The 10684-nt window shown below is 42.6% G+C and overlaps 1 protein-coding gene across 2 annotated transcripts in view; it reads right to left on the bottom strand.

Annotated features, from left to right (window-relative positions):
- Nucleotides 1-5045: 5045 nt before the first annotated feature.
- The window catches only part of clns1a (chloride channel, nucleotide-sensitive, 1A), a 37277-nt gene continuing 31638 nt past the window's right edge, over nucleotides 5046-10684 (bottom strand). For both annotated transcript variants that reach the window (XM_043692424.1, XM_043692423.1), the window contains one exon: nucleotides 5046-5654. In XM_043692424.1, the coding sequence (XP_043548359.1) occupies nucleotides 5620-5654 (35 nt within the window). In that variant the 3' untranslated portion in view covers nucleotides 5046-5619. The remainder of the gene's footprint in view (nucleotides 5655-10684) is intronic.

Below are 10684 nucleotides of genomic sequence, written 5' to 3'. Positions count from 1 at the left end.
GATAAAAGGTAGGGAGGAGGGACTTGGGGGAAGGGCTTTGGTATTGCGATAGGTAGAGGGAGGTCAAGGTGAGGGTGATAGGCTGGAGTGGGGTGGGGGCGGAGAGGTCAGGAAGATGATTGCAGGTTAGGAAGGCGGTGCTGAGTTCGAGGGATTTTACTGAGACAAGGTGGGGGGAGGGGAAATGAGGAAACTGGAGAAATCCGAGTTCATCCCTTGAGGTTGGAGGGTTCCCAGGCAGAAGATGAGGCGCTCTTCCTCCAACCGTCGTGTTGCTATGGTCTGGCGATGGAGGAGTCCAAGGACCTGCATGTCCTTGGTGGAGTGGGAGGGGGAGTTAAAGTGTTGGGCTACGGGGTGGTTGGGTTGGTTGATCTCCAGCTCTGATCTCCAGCAGAGATTTTACCAGGATATTGTCTGGTTTGGAGACTCTTGGTTATGAGGAGAGATTGGACAAACTTGGTTTGTTTTCACTTGAATTTTGAAAGTGAGGGGGCAACCTGATCTAAGTTTATTAAATGATGCACAGATAGAATGGATAGTCAGAGTCTTCTTCCCAGAACAGAAATGTCAATTACTGGGGGATATAGGGGAAAGTTTAAAGGAGATGTGAGAGCACGCTTTTTACACAGAGGATGGTAAGTGCCTGGAATGTACTGCCTGAGGAGACGTAGGTGGATACAGTAGCAACCCTTAAGAAGCATCTTGACAGAGATATGAATAGGCAGGGACTAGAAGGATACAGACCATGTAGAGGCAAATGGTTTTAAGCGTAGTGCTTGGTGGGCTGAAGGGTCTGTTCCTGTGCTGTTCTTTGAGTCAGAATTAGGTATTGATGTTGGTTTATGAAATAGCTCCAGATGCTGGTAACCCATCACCAAGTTACCCTTTATTTATATGTGCATAGTACTTGACACTGATCCAGCTCCCTCAGAGTGAGCAGGACATCTGACACTCCTGTCTTTATCTGTCAGCCAGGGCTCCCTCAACAGGTCAGGCAACAAGATCTCCAGCATCTGCAGTCCTCACTTTCTCCTCCCTGATTCAACCAGATTAATAGTCCCATTCAGGGAACTCATACTGTACAAGGTCCACCTGGCTGACCTAATTACAATCACTATAGTTGGAGTTCTACTTTTAGACACAATTTGAATGGCTGTGTGTGTATTGTAGCTGGACATAGAGGAAACCTTCCTAATATATGTAAGAATGACTACATAAGAACAGGGAATAGAAGTTGGCCATTCAGCCCCTCTAGCCTGCTCTGTCAGCTATTACCATCATGGCTGATCTCATCCTGGCCTCAACTCCACTTTCCTGCCCACTCCCTATAACCTTTCATCCTGTGATTAGAGAAAAATCTATCACCTCCTTAAATTTATTCAGTTTCCCAGCATTCACTCCACCCCGCGGAGTAATTTCTTCTCTCTGTTTTAAATCTGCTATCCTTAAAACGATGACCTCTCATTCCAGATGGCCCCACACGAAGAAACATCCTCTACATGTCTACTTTGTCAATACCCTTTTACATCTTGTATGCCTCAATTACAACTGCTCTCGTGTAGCTGTCCAATCTCTCTTCATTAGACAAACACCTTATCTCTGGAATCAATCTAGTGAATCTCCTCTGAGCTGTCTCCAATGCAACTGCACCCCTCATGGGGAAAGGCAAGCTCAGAGAGTCTGAGGCCCATATCTTAGGAAAGGACTCAAGGTTTGATACTTTAAACATTATTTCTTTACCTTTCTACTTTTACACTAAAAACTGTAGTGAACGTTTTATTTCTTTATTTTTCTACACTAACGAAGATTGTTATTGAGGTACTCTCCACCTAAGATGGCACTGTTTGTGGTGACGTTGTACACTTTTTACTGTACTCTTGTACCCCATACTTGAGTACGTGACAGTAACACCTAAATCTAAATTTAAAATTCATACACTTTTAGCAGGAAGAATAGAAGAGCTGAATATTATTTAACTGGAGAAAGACTGCAGGAAGCTACACCACAGGGGATTTTGGAGTTCCTGTGTATAAGTCACAAAATGTTACCATCCAAGTTTAGACATAATAGGGAGGGAAAATAGAATGTCAGCCTTTATCTCAGACAGACGGGGCATAAAAATAGGGAGGTTTTGTGAAACAAAATTGCAGCATGAGCTAGACCACAGCTGGAATACTGGGAACAATTTTGGGATCCTTAATTGTGCAAAGATACAATGGCATTGGGAGGCAGTCGAGAGAATGTCCAGGTATGGGGGGACTGCCTAATGAGGAGAGGTTGAGTGTGTTAGGCCTGCACTCAGAAATTTGAGAACGAGAGGTGATCTTGTTGAAACATGCAAAATTCTTAGGGGACTTGACAGGTTATATGCTGAAAGATTGTTTTCCCCTTGTCAGAATAAGGGGGTGCACATTTAAGACAGGGTAGTGAATCTATGGAATTCTTTATCACAGTGGGCTGTTGAGATGAGATACACACAGGAGTGGTTTCAGGAGCACGCAGGTGCTATGTCTGAAATTCTAAGACTTAGTGACTGCACTATTTTAGAAGGCAGTTAAAAGCCAAAAACAGTGCTGTGGGTCATGAGTCACACGTAGACCACCTCAGGTGAGGACAAAAGATTTCTTTGCCTAAAGAATTTGAAATCACAGCAGACAGCCATTCAGCCCATCATTTGTGTGCCAACTCTCCAGAAGAGCATCTCAAACAAGCCATTCTATAGCTTTCTCCCAGTACACTGCATATCACTTTTCAAATAACTGCTAATATCCTTTTGAAAGCCTCAATTAAACCTGCCTCTACCACCGCCTCAGGCAGTGTGTTAGATACCCTAAATTTAATCTATCTAAAAATGGCTTCGGGTCATATTTTGCTTCCTTTACTTCAAATCTGTAAACCAGATCGGATAGCTTAATAGTCACCCTTACAGAAAATCACTTTCCATTGAAAGTTTAACTAACTGAATGTAAGCTGCCAAAGTGGGACTTAAGCTCACATCATCTTTCAGTGTAGGCACTGCAGCTTTTTCAAAACAATTTCTGGGGGAAAAAAAGCCCATAAAATCCTCACCACCACTAATTTACGAAGGGGTAATAGTTTGTTTATCATATTAGTTGAGCTTTACTTCAGTAATGCCTGTATGGAGAGAGTAGTTAGGAGTCTGAGTGAGGTCAGGCTCATTTGCTGACTAGATGAAGACCAACGTGAGCTCTCCAGACAGCGGGAGGATGAGAAGTGACTTCTGAGGGCAATCAGTGCTCACTTCTCAGTGAGTTAAAGGAGCCATTCCAGCATAGAGACCTTGTGCAGGAATGTAACACTATTACCCACAGCCTATTGAAGCTTTTGTACTAAAAACTCAAACATAGGGATTAAATGCTCAAAGACTATGCATCAGTCTTTCCATCCAGTAATAATAGAACTTGACAGCTTGAGAAAGTCCGAGATGTTAGGTTCCACTCCTGGTCAGCCATGATAATAAACGACTACGTTCAGATGATTGCATAAAGAAATGTGATCTAGTCATAACATTATGCTACAAGAAAGGGGTAATTCAGCTCACTATAGCAATACTAGCTCTGAAAGAGGTATCTACTTATCACCCATTCACTCTCACTTGAAAGGCTTTTTTAAAACACAACACTTGTAATAAGATTTTGGGTATTCTGTCCTTGTGATGCAAGACATAATTGCAGTTACAGCTCTGGACCTTTCTCCTCTTTTAGAAACCTATCTACCGGGGAACATCGATTATCTGAATTTCGGATTATCCGAACAAAATTGCAAGGTCTCAATGCTTGTCTAAATTGTATTACCTAGCGTGTGATTATCTGAACAAAACACTCCCCGCCCATGTCATTCGGATAACCGAGGTTCCTCTGTAATTCCCTATTGAAAGCTACTGTTGAACCTGGTTTCATATAAGTACATGAATTATGAGGCGACCATTCGGTCCCTCGAGCCTGCTCCTCCATTGTATAAGACTTGTGTAAGACATGCCCCTTTCTGGCAGTATGTTCTATGTCAACTCCTTGTGAAAAAGGAGAAATCCCTCACTCTCACCTGACAGAGAAGCTGGATTTTTCTAAAAGCAGTACTATGTGTCCTAACTTCCTTCAATAGTTTGTCCAAGTATCTACTCGTCACCTAGTGTTACGACAATGTGTATCAGCTATTCCAGGTTCATAGGGATGATTAGACGAGTCAATTCTTTTATATTAATACTGGATGTGACGTTGCTGCATGGTTATCCCAACATGCATTTAGTGTGGAAAAGAAAGGATCATGTTAAGGAAACCTAAATGATCTTATGTTGAAACTGAGGCCTATTGTTTTGGTGCTAGTCTCTGTAATTAGCTGAGAAGAACAGGGTACATTTATATTTACCAGGCCACAAATAGAACTTTTCTTTTTGAACACCCGAATAGAGTCAGAGCACTGCAAGTGGCTTTTTGGTCCACTCAGTTTGTGCAGGCTCTTTCCAAGTAGCTTTCCTCTGCTCAAACATCTTTAGTTACCAGCTGGTAAACTAACTGACTCAGAAAAACTGCTCAAAAGTTTGCACATCCTTTATAGCTCTCTGGTCAACCTTCTTTGGCCTACAGGAGAACAACTTCTCTATGCTCTCTACAAGACTGAATCCCCTCATCTCCGTTACTGTGCTGGTAAATCTCCTCTGCACCCTCTCCAATGCCATAAAATTCTTCCTTCACTGTGGTGCCCAGAATTAGAAGAGATACTGAAATTCAGAATGCTAGCCGGTAATTTTTTGGGGTCCTCTAGCTCTCGCTTTTGGACATTATCCCTCTCTTTAGGAGGATTCTGTTGGGTGTATACAAACAAGCAAGCAACTTTATGCTGTCTTTCTACAGAATCACTTACAGCCAACTCCGTTCCTCCAGTGGATTGCTGGTTGGGTCTGGCAACGAGAATGACAGGAATGCTGTTGCTGCATTCGTGCTCACCAGCCTATACTAAGTGACAAAAGCCAGAAATGAACTGTAATAATGAAGTATTTTCTCTTTTGATTCAACTTCAGTTGCGGAGGTACAAATTTAGTAATTTATTTATTTATTCCCTAAAAAAGTCTGCAATTTTGTTCCAAGTACAATTATTGACCAGCTATTACAACTATCAGGGTTAACATTTTAGTTTTAAAACGTTTTTGAACTATATTATTGTGCCCTTGTTACATGGCAAAAAAATACAATCAGCAAATATGCCCCGAAACTTACTGGGACGCCATCCAATTCTAACCATCAGCACTTCCCCCAGGTCCCCCAAACAGGAAACTCAAAGTAGCTGAAATCAGTTATCCACTCAGTACAAAAGAGGTTTTACTTAACATCGTAATCTTGCAACATTCGTTGACACAAAACGTGACGTACACAATAAGGGAACAGCACTACACAAAGCATCGCATCCCAGCTTATATTGAGCAATTTAAGTGGTAGCTGTCAATACAGGACATGTTTGAACCCCTCCCCCACACAACAGTTTTGTTACATATAAACCAGGTTAGGCAGCTGTCCTTTTTGTGTTTTCTTCCAAATGTTAATTATTAAGCTTCCGTTATTCAGGTTGACCCACTGTCGGCGTCACAATGGGATGCAGAGTTCACAAGTTAGATATTCCTTTCGATTGAGGCCAGTCTACAACACAAATAGAAGTACACGTTAAAATGATTACACATTTAAATAGAGGTTCCATCACGATTGAAGTGTGTTCCAGTTTGTGGAGGAAGCAGCACCAATACAGGGGAAGTACTAGTGCTTCATGCAGGTTAGCACTGCTACCTCACAGCACCGGAGACCTGGATTCAGTTCCAGGCTTGGGCAACTACGTGGAATTTGTACATTCTCCCCATGCCTGTGTGGGTTTCCTCCAGGTGCTCTAGTTTCCTCCCACAGTCCAAAGATGTGCAGTGTAGGTGGATTGACCATGCTAAATTGCTTACTGGGTCCAGGGATATGTAAGCTAAGTGGATTAACCATGGGAAATGCAGAGTGACAGGGAAGTGGGGGGTGGGATGCTCTCTGGAAGTTTGGTGTGGACTTGATGGGTCAAATGGCTTGTTTCCACACTGTAGGGATTTTATGATTCTGCTATTGGGATGGCCTACACTTAAACCATATTGGGGTTGGTGTTCCTGTGAATTGCATAACTAGCAATGTGGTTAGGGGTTTAAACTAAATTATGGGGGCAACAAATCAAATTTGGAAAAATGTGGAAAATTAAAGAATAGAACCTGGTCTTCCCCTTCAAAGGAAACAAAATATAAAAGTTTTTGTTCCTAATAGACATATTCCAACAACGAGGTCACAATAGATTTATCCATAGACTGCCAACTTTGAAGGAACTCTGTCCCAGATTAACTGGTTTTGAGATTTCAGTTCAGACAGACTTTGAAATAGATACCAACATTACAGCAATAAGGTTACACAATCTGGAATGGACTAATATAATACTAAAATAACTGAACAAGCACCACGTTCCTTTATCACAGTTCAAGAATAAGTACTTTATCTTGATTACCCAATGACTCACTTTCTTTCGCAAGTGGATTTTTAAAATTATTATTTATTATTGACAGAGGTGAAGAATGTTTAATGAGTTTAAGTGACTGCATTCTAGTTCCGATGAACTGTATTCTTATTCACTGCCAACTTTTCATATGATTTTATCTCAGGACACAGCACATTTAGTCAATGAATGTCTGATTTGTAAAGGTCAGGAGGTCCAAAGTTTAGATTTTATTCTGTACCAAGTTAGCCGTTTGACTTTCAACAAGACAGCACCGGATGTGGCTGCAACAACACTCAGAGTAAAACTGCCTGTTAGACCTCAACTGTGAATAATAAAGATACTGGTGAGTGTGCAGATACTGAACTGGCACGTGTGGTACTGTTCCACATGTGAGGTTCAGCATCTTCTCAGGGAAGTTACTGAGTGAACAAGTTGTTCAATTTTATTTTGTTTGTCTGCCTTCCAATCCCTGCAGCCAATCAAGACAATCTACATTTCTACAGTGCCTTTAATTGGGCATAACATCCCAAAAGTGCCTCACAGGAATCATATCAAGTAGAACTGGATACTGAGCCAAAGGGCATTCGGGATGGATGAGGTGTGGAGAATTGGGAGGTTTGCAGAAGCAGTATCAGAACTCTAGACCCAAGTAACTGAAGGCATAGCTTCAGATGGTAGAAGCAATGAAAATAATCCAGAATTGGAGGAACACAGAAATCGCAGAGGGTGGTGACAGGGTCAAAGGAGTTTGAATGTAGGATGGGAATTCTTAAAATACACAGCAGGAACTATGTATTTCCTCTCAGAACTGATTGTCCTTTGGTTGCCTGGCTGTGAAGTGTGTCAACTGTGGTTCAGTTCGAACACTTGCTCCTGAAGCCACAGGATGCTTGTTCAAGTCCCATCCCAGGACTTGGGTCCAGAAATCAAAACTGATAATCGAGTGCAAGTGACTACCCAGAGAAAACACTGTACCATCAGAGGTGAAAGCTTTTGAATGACTGAGTATCAACCTGCTTGCTCAGAGTACAAAAAATATTCCATGGCAGTGTCTCAAAAAAGAGCTGGATGTGATCACATCGCGGTTGGCAGATATTTGCTTTGCATGTTTAGTTACTGGCTTTCCTATATCACAACAGCAACTACAGGAAGTATAAATTGCTGAGGGAATCAGTGCTTTTGAAGAGCAGCTAGATGAATGCAGTTCTCCCTCTTTGATTAACACTGTGCTTTTCTCAAATACCTGATTTCCTTTCTATTGTGGTTGTAGTTGATTTCTCAATAATCACATACTCACTGATTTAATTACACTCAAGGATAGCAAGACATTTTCACTGCAATTTCAACGTCTACATCATTAACTCTTTCTCTTGTGAGGCGTGGGCATCACTGACTGGGCCAGCCTTTACTTATCAGTCCCTAATTGCCCGAGTGGTGACCTGCCTTGTTGAACTTGTGCAGTTCATGTGCTGTAGGGAACCCTACAATGCTATTAGGGAGTAATGCAAGGATTTGATGCAGCAACAGTAAAGGAAGAGCAATATATTTCCTAGGCAGTGTGGTGAGTGGGTTGGGAAGAAGCTTGCAAGTGGTGGTGTTCTATATGAAAGAAGCCGTGGGTTTGGAAGATGCTGTCAAGGATCTTTGGCAAATTTCTGCAGTGCATCTTGTAGATAGCATACGCTGCTGCTACTGAGCATTAGTGGAAGAGGGAATGGATGCTTATGGATCTGGTGCCAATCAAGCAGGTTCTTTGTCCTGGATAATGCCAAGCTTCTTCAGTTTGTTGGCGTGCACTTACCCAGCTAAGTCTGCCTTGGGACAATCCGAAATAGGAAAAAGGCAACAAAAAAAAGGAATTAAGTCAGGCTTTGCCTGTGAGGTGCTGACTGTGTTGAGTTTGGCATGATTCAAGTGCTGCTCTGATGACCTGCAGCCTCCAAATAAAGAGTCTCTTTAGACAAAGAGAAAGCTGTACCATACAGGTTGGTCACATAGAAGACAATGTAGGTCACAGAGTCATAGAGATGTACAAAGCTGCAATATGATTTGAAATAGATAACACATTACAAATTTGAAAGAAACATAAGCATTTACTGGGTTAACACAGTGACTTAGCAGAGACACAGACTAGCAAGCATCCACCCTTGTTTACACGGTTAGCTGCTGCAAGCGAAGGGGCAGTATAAGGGGCCTGGCACCTCTAGACAGAAGCAGTGCAGAAACAGATTTCTGTTACTAATTGCATGTGCACAGACTCCCCTCTTGTCAAAGTGCAGAATGTGGATGAGAATTGACTGGTTGTGACTGAGAGAAACTTCACATCACCACCCCCACACACAAAAATTGAACTGGACTGGCCATATAAATACTGCAGATACAAGGGCAAGTCAGACACTAGAAATCCTGCAATGACTGACTCAGCCTGTCCAAGACACAAATCAGGAATATGATGGAATACTCCCTACACAGGTCCCACATACTCAAGACACCATCTCGGTCAAAGCAGCCTCTTTGATTGGTATCACATCCACTCTCTGCACCACTGATTCTCAATAACAGTAGCATTCAAAGTAAAGTTACCACAAACTTACCAGACTACAGAGGGATTCCAGCCTCAGGTGACTGTTTGTGTGGATGTTCTCCCTGTGTCTGTGTGGGTGTGCTCTGGGTGCTCTGGTTTCCTTCCACAGTGTCGATTAGGTGGCTTAGCCATGCTAAATTGCCCAAGGTGTCCAAGGATGTGCAGGACATGTGGGTTAGCTATAGGGACAGGATTGGGGGTGGGTGGAATTGGAGGATTGGTGTGGGCTTGATGGGCCAGATGGCCCGATTTCATACTGTTGCAATTCTATGAATTCATACAGTTGGCATCACTAATTCGCAAACCAGCTCTACAGCCAACTGACCTTAGTGTGTACTGCCAACAAGACATCCAGACCAGAGAGTTCTCAGAAGGACAAGGGCATAAGATACACGACAACACCACATGATGCAAGCTCGCCTGAGCAACACCACCTGACTCCGAAGTGTATCATCATTCCTTCACTGTCACTAAGTCACTATGTTGGAACACGTTCCTTAACATTCCTGTGCCTGTCTCTACATCTAAAGACTGAAATGGCTTGAAGTTATGGCTCACCACCATTTTCCCCACAGCAATTAGGGATAGGATTTGCCAGGGAGCCTGACATCAATAATAATCAGGAGTTTGCTTAGAAATGAGATGGACTTGATCGCTGCTCAAGTGATTAATTTAGTGGCTTATTTCCAGACACATGACCACACATATTTCCTTCACGTTTGTTCAAGTTTGGGACTGTTTCCAATGCTAATCATTTCTGTCAGTGATAGTATTGTTGAGACTAATTAGTATTAAGTAGATCATCACTGCAACAAAACAATGTAAGTTCTTCAACTGTCAACTTGAGAGATAGTTTACTAACACCTTATGAAAATGATAATACAATGGACACCTAGAAAACTGGAGAATCCAAACAGTATGGAAGCAGGCCATTTGGCCCATCGACATGATCATGATCTCATTCTCCCACTCTCCCCCAATCTTGTCAATACCTTTTAGTTTTGTGATATCTAGCGATTTCTTTCTTAAAATATATTAAGTGACCTAGTCATCACTGCCTTCTGTGGTGGGAAATCCCTCAGGTTTACTATACTCTGAAGACATTTCTCATCTTCGTCTCAGACTGTGGCCCCCTGTCCTGGTTGACCCCCGGCAAGGGGGATACATCATTCCTGCATCCAATCTGCCCAGTCCTGTTAAATGTTATACTTTTAAATGAGATCCTCTCTCACTGATCCTCAGTGAATGCATAGCTAGTCAACCCAATCTCCCTGCCACCCCAGGAAAATAAACCTCCTCTGAATGCTCTCCATGGCAAGTATATATTTCCTTAGGCAAGGGGACCCAAACTGCACACAATACTCCACGTGTGGTCTCACCATACAGCTACATAGAACATAGAACATAGAAGAATACAGCGCACTACAGGCCCTTCGGCCCTCGATGTTGCGCCGATCCAAGCCCACCTAACCTACACTAGCCCACTATCCTCCATATACCTATCCAATGCCCGCTTAAATGCCCATAATGAGGGAGAGTCCACCACTGCTACTGGCAGGGCATTCCATAAAC

The sequence above is a fragment of the Chiloscyllium plagiosum genome, chromosome 6, assembly GCF_004010195.1.
Source record: "Chiloscyllium plagiosum isolate BGI_BamShark_2017 chromosome 6, ASM401019v2, whole genome shotgun sequence".
Lineage (NCBI taxonomy): Eukaryota > Metazoa > Chordata > Chondrichthyes > Orectolobiformes > Hemiscylliidae > Chiloscyllium > Chiloscyllium plagiosum.
The sequence above is the reverse complement of the archived record's forward strand: the minus strand, read 5'-3'. Positions and strand labels throughout refer to the sequence as shown.